Source organism: Fusarium fujikuroi, chromosome FFUJ_chr03 (genome assembly GCF_900079805.1).
Source record: "Fusarium fujikuroi IMI 58289 draft genome, chromosome FFUJ_chr03".
NCBI lineage: Eukaryota > Fungi > Ascomycota > Sordariomycetes > Hypocreales > Nectriaceae > Fusarium > Fusarium fujikuroi.
Genome location: NC_036624.1, coordinates 4,542,173 through 4,555,996, shown reverse-complemented (window position 1 = coordinate 4,555,996; position 13,824 = coordinate 4,542,173). Strand labels below are relative to the sequence as shown.

General features: G+C 50.1%; 3 protein-coding genes; all 3 read left to right on the top strand.

Moving 5' to 3' along the window:
- Positions 1 to 369: 369 nt before the first annotated feature.
- Positions 370 to 4,589, top strand: FFUJ_03509 (related to qde-1 RNA-dependent RNA polymerase (RdRP); the record flags this gene model as incomplete). XM_023575365.1 has 2 exons in its annotated part: positions 370 to 2,371; positions 2,425 to 4,589. The coding sequence occupies 2 exons, from the start codon at positions 370 to 372 to the stop codon at positions 4,587 to 4,589; spliced, it is 4,167 nt and encodes a 1,388-aa protein (XP_023428556.1).
- A 1,222-nt stretch (positions 4,590 to 5,811) lies between these two features.
- Positions 5,812 to 7,475, top strand: FFUJ_03508 (related to transporter-like protein CTL2; the record flags this gene model as incomplete). XM_023575364.1 has 2 exons in its annotated part: positions 5,812 to 7,107; positions 7,155 to 7,475. The coding sequence occupies 2 exons, from the start codon at positions 5,812 to 5,814 to the stop codon at positions 7,473 to 7,475; spliced, it is 1,617 nt and encodes a 538-aa protein (XP_023428555.1).
- A 2,364-nt stretch (positions 7,476 to 9,839) lies between these two features.
- FFUJ_03507 (probable lysine permease) lies at positions 9,840 to 11,387 on the top strand (the record flags this gene model as incomplete). The annotated part of the gene is made up of 1 exon (XM_023575363.1): positions 9,840 to 11,387. The coding sequence occupies one exon, from the start codon at positions 9,840 to 9,842 to the stop codon at positions 11,385 to 11,387; it is 1,548 nt and encodes a 515-aa protein (XP_023428554.1).
- Positions 11,388 to 13,824: the final 2,437 nt, after the last annotated feature.

Genomic DNA, 13,824 nt, shown 5'->3' with positions numbered 1-13,824 from the left:
TGGTTCACGAGGCTGTGTATTGATTTGCTGAATAGAGCTGTTTTGCTGCAACGAACCAACACTGTCTTTCGGGACTACTGTAGCCGTTGAACGCTTTCGATAACGAGCTCAAGAGCTCAAACGCTCATGAAGTATTGCGTTTGTTAAGGGACGCTCCAATCACAATTGTACGGCCTGCAGCTTTGGCTGGCTGAGCCTCTGTGCAGCCCAGCGCAAGCTGAGCCCATCTCCCGCCTTCAATTGTCGGGCGCTAATTTTACTGACTCTCTCTAGGCTCTGCTCTCATGCTCGCATCACATATTCCTCATTCACTCATTTGACTGTTTCAACCGTTTTGACTCTCATCCTTGGCTTCTGGCGCCGGTCGTCATGGCTGGTCAGCTCTCACTCAAGAAAGCAGAGCAAGCCAAAGACGAACTCGACCGCACAGTTCGCTCCCTCAGCACTGATTTTCAGCTTCAGCTTCACATCCCAGACCTAACGCTGTCGCCCAGTAAGCGCCGGCAACAGCATCGCAATGGAGACCAAGAGCGAAGCGAACACATCTACTTATGCGCATATCGCCTCAAGTTTCAGGACCCCAACCGTCTCGCAATATGTCTGACTCGCTTCCGTGAGCAGGCGGACGAGCATCTCAAGAATTGGATCCGGAAGCCCCGCGCTGACCCTGATACGACCCCAAGCAAATCCTTTGGCCCACCCCGTTCTCATGCCCGCTTGGCCTCTGAGGAGCGGGCCGAACTGCAAGACTTTCTACTGCAGTTGCTTAAAGACGACAATATCGCGAGTCGCCAGCGTTCCAAGCACTCAAAGCGCAAGTCTGATGAATTCCCAGATCCTAGCTCCAAGAGATCTAGAAACTCTTTCGAAGGTTCTCCCGCGTGCGAGAGCATTGACAGCATCCCAGTTCGCTCTAGAGCTGTGGCCTCCAGTAGCCGTCTATTAACGGGACGGCCCGCTAGAGGCGCAGGTACATCATCCTTCACCAATGGCATCGCCACCGCGTCATTTGCCAGCACTCAGCCATCGTCCTTCGGTACAAGGTCATTTAATTCCAGTAAAGTTTCACTGGCTCCAACTGTCTTCACAAATGACTACGCGCCGAGTACTCAAGCAACTACTGTGACCAACACCTCTTTCAAAAGATCCCAGCTTCCGTTCCAGGCCACGCAACCGTCCCTCACAAGCAATGCGACGTCTTCAAAAGACATTCAGATTCCCTTCTCTCAAAGCATCCGAAAATTTGCGTACCAACCACCGAGCGAGGAAAATCGCAATGACATTGATCCCCCAAAACCGCCTTCATTTCGGAGGTATGAGGATCGAACGCCCCCAGAGCCTGTCATCGATCTCACAGATGATGATGAGCCCGAGGAAGAGCCAAGGCTTCCAATTCTGTCGATACCTCAGCCAATCAAAAGTCAAGTTGACTTTAAAAGAGCAGGCATGATTCGATCGAGCAGTCCCGCGACAGCCTACTCTAGCCTACCAGAGATGAATGAGTTCGATACCATGCTGTTCGATGCTCCCATCTCTGATCCAGAATTGCCTGAGTGTCTGCTGACAGATCGTCTTCGGAACATCTGGCCAAAGTTCCCCATTCCCGGGCTGAATCAGGCGCCTCTGATTATCCTGTGGGAGCTTACCCGTGCCGCGCTTCATTGTCGCGTGGATCTGTCTACATGGGATCTCGAATACCAGCCCAATGATAGTTGGCATGATCAGACCAAGTTCCGAGGTCAGCTCTTTAGACATCGACTCTTTGTGGGACAGGGCTTGCCTCCAGCTTGCGATCGTGCTGTCTGGGATGCTGCGTTTGGATCATTCGCCTCACACGACAAAGCCGTTGTTCTTGCCGGAGAATTTGTCTGTAATACAGAAGATACTGGGCAACTATACCGACTAAAACTCCAGCCTCCACGTCTTGAACTCGGGCATCGACTGGCTCGCCGCTTTGGTGCAGATCGCTTCTTGGAAGTCATCATGCCGTCGCCCACTTCTAGAGATGCTCCCGATCTGATCAGGCAAGACCCCCAGGGCGCAGATAAGGTCATAAAGTGGTTGACAGAAAGCTTCCATTACTTTGTCGGTCGATCGTGGGCAGCTTTCTACACTCGCGAGGCCAAGAAGTCCATCAAGGATCCGCGCCCTCCTCACAAGTCACTTACGATCATGCAAGAGCGCGTGTATTTCTTTGCAACTGACGGTATCAACTTTCGTATTCCCATGAGCCAGTTCCCTCCTCTGGAAGAAGCGACCTCTCCGGGACACCGCACAAAGATGAGGCGCTGTGATCTCTTGAACTGGGCTATCAACATTGAGCAGAACTCGTCGCAACCGGTACCCAAGCTCTTCTCACGACTTGCTCTCAGTGAGTTGTTTGACCGACCGTTTTCCATACTCTTAGCTAATATGCCAGTCCAGGCCTCAGTAAGACTGTTCCCACCATCGTCATTGAACCTCACCAATTTCGACATCTCGACACTATGTTAGGCTTCCACAAGTACATGACCAAGAAAGAGAAGAAGGAGCAAAAAGATATGGGTGATGGTATCGGCCGAATGTCTCGAAACCTTGCGCGCAGGATAGCAACGCACATGGGACTCTTGGAAACGCCATGTGCGTTCCAGGCTCGTATTGGCAGCGCGAAAGGGATGTGGATTGTCGACGTCGAAGATGATGGATTGGACAATGACGATTGGATCGAGACTTATCCCTCGCAGCGAAAATGGAATTGCGACTTCGAAGACGTTCACCACCGGACATTCGAGGTACGCGAGTGGTCCAGAGAGCTACGGTCAGCTGCTCTCAATACACAATTCATCCCGGTTCTCGAGGCACAGGCACATGTACCCCAGGACATGCGCAATGTCATTGCTCGTCACCTCGCGAATGGCCTTCAAGAGGAGATCGGGGGTCAGCTCGCTGCCATGACCCATCCGACCAATCTTCGTGGGTTTACACATCGCGGCTTTGACCGAGCGACATTGGGAAACGTCCCCTTCCTAGGCGCCCTACCAGAGCGAGAAGAAGACATTATCTCATACATGCTCGACGCTGGCTTTGACGCCACCAAGTGTCGGTTTCTGCGAGACATGGTATGGAAAGCCCAGAAAAGACAGGCTGACCAGCTCAAAGAGAAGATGAACATCAAGATTCCTCGCTCAACTTATGCATTCATGACGGTGGACTTTACCGGTACTTTGGAAGAAGGCGAGGTACAGCTTGCTTTCTCCTCGAAATTCCAAGCAGACGGCGAATCAGACACACTACTCGATGGGATCGACATCCTCGTAGCTCGAGCCCCTGCTCACTTTGTCAGCGACATTCAGAAAGTCAAAGCTGTATTCCGACCGAACCTGAAAAGACTCAAAGATGTCATTGTCTTCTCGTCGAAGGGTAAGTCTCCGCTGGCCGATTTGCTTTCTGGTGGCGACTACGACGGCGATTTGGCTTGGATCTGCTGGGACCCTGATATTGTCAACAACTTCAACAACGCGCCAAAACCAGTCGAGCCTGATCTCGTTGGACAAGGATATCTCCGAAAGTGCAACCCAAGTTTCGAGTCCATCTTGAATGCGGCGGCCGATGTCGACAGTGCATGCGCATATTTTCTTTGTACAGCGATATCATTCAACATGCAACCTGGGTATCTAGGTATCGCAACCAAGTTTAAAGAAAAGCTGTGCTATCTCGAAAGAGGTGTGAACAGTGAGCGAGCTGTTGCTTTGAGCACATTAGTCGCTCTACTGGTCGACCAAGCCAAACAAGGACTGTTGTTCACTCGCGAGGACTACGATCGGCTGAAGCGCGACATGAACATGAAGGGCAAAGACCCAGAATATGAAAATGACAGGAGTTCTAGACGCAACTACGTCAACAGGGACGGTTCTATCCATATCCTTGATGAGCTCAAGTTCGTGGTGGCTGAAGACACAATCGCAGATGTGTTGAAGAGATTCTATGATGCTCTCTTTGGGAAGGATGTTCCTGTGCAAGCGTGGGACAAGGATTTGGCCCGTCTTTGGGACGACTTTGAAAGCCAGAAGAACGAATCGAAGATCATTGGCAGACTCATGACTGCGCTCCACGCGCAGGTTTCCGGGACCATTAAAGAGTGGAAGAGGGCGATGGCGGGAGGGAGAATCGATTCCTCGCACAATGAATTTCCCGCCAAAGTCAGAGAACTATATCAGAAATGGTCCTCATATCAACCGCCCCAAGAGCTCCTGATGTCGAAGCAAGTTAAGCCCCTCCTCGACAAATGGAACGGCGATCCATCCCTCAGCAGATGGGAGCTCCTCAAAGCATCTACCATGTTCAAACTCAGCTATAATGAAGCATACCTCATGCTCTGGCATCTCTCAGGTAAGCAGCTCGCATGGATGAAAGCTACGATGTCGTGCAGCACATCCGACGCAAGCGCGATCGCAGTGACGGCTGAGATGTGGAGCATTCTCAGACCTGATAACAAGCGGATCGCTGCCCTTAATGCAAGAAGGCAGATTGGGCATGATAATGAGAGTCTGGCGGCGCTGGAAGAGGTCATGGAGTATGATGAGACAGGGACGCAGATCGACGATGCCTAGAGGCGCATTGGATCGGATAGTTCGACGTTCTCGAATGCGGGGTCTTTTAGAAGCTGGAGCTCTTGACGTTGGATGCAAACTTGGGAGCGAGGTTGAGACATGAAGATATTAAGAACGCGAAAGGCGTTGGATATGCGACGATGGCTTGGGCATCCTTCAGTTGGTGATCCAATGCAATCGAGGGTTTGTATTTGTGGAATTGAGTGATACCCTGGCGTTGTAATTAATACACTACGTTCTATTCAAAAAAAGACAGAAGAGCTGATCAGGTAGTCTTTACGAGGAGCGAGCGTGCTGTGCGTTGTCTTGAGTAGCCTGTAATAGTATGCGATGGTGGGCGTCATATCTGAGATCCAGGAACAAGGCCAAAGCGTTGCAGGCTGCAGGCACTACCGAAGATGGAACCGTAAAGGCATCCTCCGAAACTCCCCGTCCTTTATTCCCATCGCGTTAATGATACGAGAATAACAAGGTTTCAATCAGCTCACGCCAAGCACTGGAATGTTCTCCGTCTCCGTCGCGACGACCGATGATGAATTCAGCATCAGGCGAGCTGCATTCATTACACAACGTAGTCATTTGTGTATCCATATGAAACAAAGAATTACAAACGACCTTAAACAAGCACACTCTTTGATCAAGCCGCTCGGACATCTCTTAAGCATAACGGAAATTCCCACCTTAAAATCACAGGCAAGATTAAGATAGGTTGGGCGCTCGGCAGGTCGGCATTTAGACAAGCCACTAGCGGCTCTTGGTCTTCAGCTCTCCAGGCCCTGTAGCTACAGGGAGCTTGCCGCTGATCGTAAACATGATTGGTGCAGCACGGGGATCTAAGCCATTCTGCGTTACAGCTCTGGCGCCTCGATGAGGTCATTGAGTCTGGGCCAAGCTCGTTGTGTGATGTCTTTGATTCTTGGGCAATCTTGGAGGGACCCGCTTGGACTGGACTGTGTGTGATCATGATCTTTTTTTGGTGTGCCCTCCCTTTTTGACTTTTTGTGTTTACTCTTGATTTCTTCATCATCAGAATCGATTGAAGTATCAATCGTGGTTGAATTAACTACTAAGCGCGGTTGAGTTTTCGTATCGCGATTCGGTACTTGGTATCCCTGCGCTGATCACGACTCCATCGCGATAACCTCCATTAGATCACGGCGACATTCAATTCGTCCAAGTTCATCGCAAACTCATCAAGACATCACTATCACAAGCAGCGACAATGGGCGAAGCCGACAATTACTACAATCCGAACCAACAGCCGCCGTACGGCTACTCCAATGGCGGCGGCTATCAACAACAATACCAACCTCAACCTCCCCCTGCGACACACCAGCAACAATATCAACAGCCTCCTCCTCAGCAGCCCTACCAACAAGCTGCCCCCCAGAATGGCAACGGCTACATGCCCGCCCAAGGCTACGGCGGCAACGAGAAGGCCTCGTTCGAAGAGCAGTTCAAGATCCCCAAGCCAAAGTGGAACGATCTCTGGGCTGGAATCCTCTTCATCCTCTTCATGGCCGGCTACGTCGTCGTTTCTGGTATTGCGCTTCAGGGATATGCTGCCAATAAGGGTAACGCTGGATCGGGGATTTACGGTAACAGGAATGACTTCTCGCTGAACACGAGTACTGTTATCTTGTTCATGTTTGTGCTCGCTGTTGCGTTTGTCCTCTCGTATGCGTACGTTTGGATGGCGCGGTTGTTTCCGAAGCAGTTTATTTGGGTCACTGGCATTCTGAACGTCTGCTGGGCTCTTGGAACTGCCATCTTTTACCTCTGGCGCAGATACTGGTCTGCTGGAATTGTGTTCCTCATCTTTGGACTTTTCATGGCCTTCTGTTTCTGGACGTGGATTTCGCGAATTCCCTTCTCGGCGCTGATGCTTCGAACTACCATCGACGTTAGCAAGAAGTATGGTCATGTCTACCTCACCAGTCTGATCGGAGGCATCATCGCGACGGCCATGTCTGCTTGGTTCTCGATCACTCTTGTCGCAATCTACATCAAGTATCAGCCTGCAAACGATAACCCATCCTGCGCCGATGGCGGCTGCGGTAAAGGCAAGGTCATCGGCCTCATCGTCTTCATCACGTTTACCATGTACTGGTTCTCCGAGTGGCTCAAGAACACCATCCACACCACGATTGCCGGCGTCTATGGTTCATGGTACTTCAACCCCCACAACTTCCCCAAGGACGCCACTCGCGCTTCAGCGAAGAGAGCCTTGACCTACAGTTTCGGTTCCATCGCCCTGGGTAGCTTGTTGGTCGCTATCATCCAGTTCGTCCGCCAGATCTGCACCGCTGCTCGTAACCAGGAGGCTGCGGATGGCAGTATGTTGGGATACGCTCTGTTCTGTTGCATTGGCTGCCTTCTTGGTATTTTGGAGTGGGCTGTTGAATTCATCAACAGATATGCTTTCTGCCACATTGCGCTTTACGGCAAGGCTTACTTTGCGGCTGCCAAGGACACATGGAAGATGATCAAGGACCGTGGAATTGATGCTCTGATCAATGTAAGTACAATCGCTTTTATCTTCAAGCACGCTTCTAACTTGTGTAGGACTGCCTCATCGGACCCGTCCTTTCGTTCGGCGGCCTCTTCATCGCATACGCTTGCGGTCTCCTGGCCTACCTCTATCTCTACTTCACCGACCCCTCTTACAACAGCGACGGTCAATATACAGCAGTCGTCATGGCGTTCTCGTTCCTCATCGGCTTCCAGATCGCCAACATCTTCACCACCCCGATTTCGAGCGGTGTCGAGACGATCTTTGTTGCTGCCGGTTGGGATCCCCAGGTCATGTGGCGCGACCACCCCGAGCTTTACCAGGAGATGTGCAGAGTGTACCCCAAGGTTCAGCAGGTCATTCATGACCGATAAGCTTGGTCACCCATCTTGAGATCATCATAAGTTTGCCTCGAGTAAGCCGAAGCGGACTACTGCTCTAACTGAAATGGGGATTATTTATGAATGATAGCATAAGAAGCCTGAGCTTAGACTCGAGGGCTGGGGTGCTTTTACGATTGACTGACTGCTTGTCTTGAATGATACCATAGAAGGATACTGGAGGATTCATTGTGTATGGTGCATGATGGAAATTGTCTTTTGTTTCATGCCACTATTTTGCACCATGGAGAATTGTTAATGCTACGGAATAATAAATACTTACCTCTGCTTCCACCTTAAAATTGCCCAGTGCTCGTTTCGAATATGATGTTGAGCTGCAGCGCAGCAGTCTGCATGGATTCAAAAAACATTACTTATTTCGGGTCGGGAACCTTCACTGCAATTTTAGTCCACTGTGACAGTCTCAGCTTAACCAGTAGTTAATATCTGGCACTGCACTGATATAAACGTGATTAAATCTTGCGAGCAAACTACAACAGCTTCTCGTTGATCCTTAATTACGATGACTTGAAGCTTTAAATTCGAACGTCGTGGCTACTTGAAGTTATCGCAGTGTAACCCAAAGCCAAGAAGGCTCCGCATTGCTAGGGTGATCCGTCACAGCTTGGCCGCAAGCCGGGTGGTCTGACGCTCACTCTTCGTTCGCATGGATACAAGGTCCTTTTGAATCTCACATCAAACAACCAACAATAAATTGCCAAGAATAGACCATCAAGCATAGAGCCTATCGGACCTGCGCCCGTAACTCAGTCAGTTCATGCATCCCTCGCGGGAAGATCTCCCGGATCTTATTTCCCTATCACGATCCTAGCTAGGTCCAAGCTGGAAGGTTAGTATTACACAACTCGATCGCCAAACAATTTGTCAGGTAAACTGTGGTGAGACGGCGGGGGAGGGAAGCGAGATTGTCGAATGATGGGGATAACGCGGAGGGAAGAGACGGGTATGCAGTGGTGGAATGTTTTGTCATCCGAGTGGATGTTGCCAATGGCCAACTATACTGTGTTTTGGGGGTTAGAACATCTCGAGCCGTTATGTGACCTGGGGATTGAGGCTTGATATCCGATTGAAGCATCACAACCACTCCCGTCACATCGGAACGCCTCATGACTCAACTGACAGTCTCGGCCCGTAACGGTGATGGCATCTTGCGGAGACAGTACATAATGAAAACACCCAAAGCCCAGGTTCTCCTCAATCCCGTTTGACGCCATGAATGCTTATTTCGTGCATCACGTAACCGTATCAAAATCACTCGGCTAGATCCATTATTTCGTCTCCAGTATCAGTGAGTCTAGCAGGTTTTATCGATGGTCGGTGCTCTCCGATAATGGAGAGTGATTCATTCACAACAACAGTCAGTCAGTCACGTCGGAGATGCGAGGTTGTCGTCGGCAGAAAGAGCCGCATATCCTTGTACGAAATGGCCCGATAGTTTAAAAAGCTGACCAGCTGGAAGAGAGCATGGGAGGGCTGCCTTGTCAGACCACGAGCTGCTGCATGTACCTTAACTTAAGCCACCCGATCCAAAGCTTCGATTTGTTCCATGCAGAATGTCAAGCCACCTGAAATTTTCTCTTTTTTCAATCTTTCAGGGGCGCTTATTGGCTGCTGTGCGTGGTTTTGCAGCGGACAGCCCGTGGCAAGGATTTTTCCATCAGTGGCGCGCGTGAGAAAAAAAATGTGAACCCCTGGCCCTTGAGAACTTTTCACTGAGAAGCTAGAATGCTTTTAGCGTGGCGGCTCGGGAAACCTAACTCAATCGGTAACGAGCCGGAAACTACAGAATTACAAAACATCTCGCGATATTTCACATTCAACGTGATTAACCCAGTAACACGGAGGGCTCCTTTACTGCTTGTGTATGTAAAATATGATGTGTATTATATAGCTGTGGTGTATAGCGTGATTCAATCGGAATAGGAAGCTGGGGAAATTGGGTAATTGGAACAAGTGTTGTGCTGTGATGATCACTGAGATCGCTCATACCGAGAGGCAAATACTTGAGAGCAAATCTCGCTGGATGTAGATGGATTACATCCACTCACACAGACCAATTCCTACAGCACCAAGGTTTTGGTCTGGTCCGATATCGAAAATTTTCGTAATGGGCCCATTCATTCCCGATTGATATACCCATCCCCGTTGACATTTCATTTTTTTACATAACAGAGTCATTGCCAGCCCACTTGGTCTCGGTCTCTCTCTACTCATCTCATCTTACCACTCGGGCTCGTCTCTTCTCCCTTCTTTCAAGCGAGTCATCCTGTCTTCTCCTCGTTAATTGTGTGTGTTGCATTATCGACAACTTCATTGCAAGACAGTGATACAGCCATCATGCTCATGGATTCTTCCTCAGCGGACGAAAAGTCCCCTCGTGTTAGCAACGAGAAGAAAACCCCCTCCAAGGAAGATGTCGAGACCGGCGAGGCTGGCCTCGACAGGGCCATGAGCTCGCGTCACCTGCAGTTCATCGCCATCGGCGGCACCATTGGAACAGGTCTCTTCCTCGGTGTCGGCCCTGCCCTCGTCAAGGCTGGCCCCGTGTCGCTCCTCGTCGCATTCGCCTTCATGGGCTCCGTCGTCTACTCCGTCATGGTCAGCCTGGGCGAGATGGCAGCGTACATCCCCATCACTGGTTCCTTCACCTCGTACGCCGCTCGCTTCGTCGATCCCACGCTGGGCTTCGCCATGGGCTGGCTGTACTGGTTTAGCTGGTCTATCACTTTTGCGCTGGAGCTTGTGGCCGCGGGAATCATCATCCAGTATTGGGACTCGGATCTTAGCATTGCCATCTGGATTAGTGTTTTCTGGGCGTTGTTTACGGCGTTGAACTTTGTCCCCGTGAGGATCTTTGGAGAGATTGAGATGTGGTTCTCCATGATCAAGGTCGTCACCATCATTGGCTTCATCATCTTCTCCATCTGCGTAAACGCTGGTGTTGGCGAGGAGGGCTACATTGGCTTCAAGTACTGGAAGGATCCCGGCGTCACAAACACCTACATGGACATTGACGGCGCCACGGGCCGCTTCGTCGGTTTTTGGGCTGTCCTCGTCACTGCTGGTTTCTCCTACCAGGGCACTGAGCTCGTCGGTGTAGGCGCCGGTGAGACCGCCAACCCCCGCAAGGCCATTCCCCAGGCTATCCGTTGGACTTTCTGGGGAATCTTCAGCTTGTTCATGGCGACCGTATTCTTTGTCGGAATCAACGTTCCCTTCAACGACCCCCGACTTGACTCTGGTGCTCAGGATGCTTCTGCTTCACCTCTCGTCGTCGTCGCCACCCGCGCTGGTGTCAAGGTTCTTCCTGACATCATCAACGCCGTTCTTCTCTCTGCCATTCTCACAGCTGCCAACTCAAACGTCTACTCTAGTAGCCGTATCATGGTCGCACTCGCTGAGGATGGTCTTGCGCCCGCTTTCATGAAGCGCACCAACAAGTATGGAACTCCCTACTTTGCCGTGGCTTCATGCTCCGTCATGGGTCTTATCGCCTACATCAACCTTTCCTCCAGCGGAGCGGAGGTGTTCAACTGGCTTCTCAACGTCAGTTCCACCTCGTGCTTCATCACCTGGGTCCTGATCAATGTCTGCCATATCCGCTTCCAGAAGATCATGCGCGTGCAGGGAATTCCCCGCTCGGAGCTTCCATACCTCGCTCCTCTCCAGCCTTACCTCTCCTACTACGGCGCTTTCTTCGTGGGCTTGATCACCATCACTTGTGGTTTCACCGCCTTCATCGATTGGAGCGTAGCCGATTTCTTCTCCAACTACATCAGCTTGATGCTTTTCGCCGCGTTGTATGTTGGCCACAAGCTCATCTGCCGAACCAAGGTTGTTTCTCTGGCTGAGGTCGATCTGAGCAAGGGACGAGAGGAAATGTAAACGAGTTTCGATTCGGAGTTTTGGGTGTTGGAAAAGTAGCAAAAGTTTTGTGTCCTTTTTTGGCGTATAGCAGTTAATAGTTGTAATGAGAGATATGATACCCTGAATACTCGAGTCTCGTCTGTGAAGTCGAATGTGTAGCACTGTAGAGCTGATGATCTGAAGTCAGGGGAAGGATAATAGGATAAAACGGACATCAAAGGTCAGGGGGGCAATCGATGGCTTTATTGTTGAAGCATGAATTTATTTTACGTCAAGCGGTGGCATGAGACCACGGAATGGCAGTCTTTTTTCGGTAAAAGCATCAAATTATTTGGTAATTTTCTATTAGCAGCATGTCAAGACATGGCAAAGGGCGTTGCGTCTTGACACGATGGGACCCAGTTGACAATGACAAGACATGGTAAAGGGCGTTGTCAAGGCGGGTCCCTCTATCTTATCGTTTGACAAGCTTTGGTGGGGCCGGATAAAGTGATGGGGAAGAATCATGCTATTTTATTTATAGGATGTATTAAATGGGATTCCGTTTGTTATGGTTATTTATTAACGGTTCAATCGTGATGTCGCCGTTTTTCTGTGGTCTGATGGTTGAAGTTTCAGATTGCTGATCTTGAACATTGAGATAGCCAACGACGAAGAAAATCTTGGCCTACGCCTATTGTAGGGGAGGAAAGAAAACTCGAGACCTTGATCCTAAATAATGAAATGATTTAAATTTAGACCAAGTTTAAGATACCTTTTGCCCGGATTTTATTCTAATACCCTATCTTGAGGCCATTCAATGCTCATTCTACCACAAAGACCCTCAACTATGTACTGTCCACTGCTCAATCTTGGTTCATATCTTGATTTAGTCTGGGAGTCGCACACACTGAACAGAATTCCTATGGGTCTTTATCGATCCGCTCCGGCAACGATTATATCTCCCCGAGGACAACCCATTGACTGCAGATCAAATGCTGTGCGGTTCAGCGGACGCGATTGGCTTGGCGGCTCTAGGCGAGCAAAGTTGCTGACGTTCTTCGTGCCAAGCCTCGCCTTAAGCTTCTTTTGATGTTGCGCATCCAAGATGGAGATGGAGATGGAGGCCACCCCACGCTACAGCCCACCTCTCCAGCCGTCTTTCAGCTTTTCCATGGCGATTGTCTCAATACAAAGAATACAACTAATAACTGTTCTTCTTGAGAAAATTCGTAGCAGTGAGCGCATATCTTACGCGTCCGATTCACCGCCAAATCTCAAACTCTCTCATCTTTTGACTCTTCCAGGGCAAGAAAATCCAAGTCGCATCCCGTGCCTCAAACAAGCTCATCCCAAACACCCTGATTCGCTGGTCCTCCAAGAAAATAGACTCCCCGAGCGTCATGCACGAGTGTGAAAGCGGTAATGCTCGACAAATAGTGGCGATGGTCCGACCCCTCTGCTTCGGGTCGTCGGCGCCAATCAGGGCTGCGCACGACGGGGAGAATCGCGATGTGACAGGCTTCTGAGGGTAAAGTACTCCGGTTCTTGGGGGTCTAGAGTTGGAAAAGTTGGCAAAAGGAGGGTGGTGACACGTTGCCAGCTCGGTCAGATAATAGGACAAGAGGCGATATTGGTGATAGGTGATGATATCAGTGGAGGGAAAACGGGGAGAACAGTTCTGCCCTGCGAGATCCGAACCGTCAACGTGCTAATTTGGTGCGTCTCGTGTGACGAGTAGCTTGAATAGTACAGACTCTCGAATAATCCCGCAGTTGATATGCGTGTGACTTGCTTCTGGAGAAAAGATCCAGGTCGAGGTGCTGGGATTAACACGTTGTGCATAACCATGCTGCACTGACATGAAGTATCACATATGACTATAGACTGTTCACTCCATTTCTTCAGCAATATTTTATCAAATCGAGTCCGTAACGGAAACATAAACTCTGTATCAATTGGCCAAGTTGACGTTGAACATGCCTTCAAATGATGGGAGAAAACAAATTGAAGATTACCCTGTAACGTCGCTAGGGGAGTTCCGATTGGCGCTACGAGATAGAAGCAGGGGTGCTGTAAAGGATGTTTCTAGCACGTGAAAGTGGCCCAAGTGTTTGGTTTCGTTGAGAAGTCCCCTGTTTCTTCCCTACAGGGATCAAACCGCTTAAAGATTTATGTTCAGCGATTGAACATCGCAATATTAACAGGACCATGAATTGAAAGAGAATACGAGAGAGCCAAAGACATGCTTCTATTCCCCTTCCATCAATGCCTTCTCCAGGACACGATGGAGTCCCCCCTCCCCCTCCAGGCCCCAAAATTGGCGGGCAGCTAGGCCTGAAATGTCTTTAGGGCAGTCCAATCATGGGCTACGTGGGGGGGCCATGTCAATTGGCACCCGCCCTGACATTCAGCGATTGAGGCGCTGGTACTCCGCGTTGTGAATAAAATGTCAACTACTCCTTGCTTCCAAGTG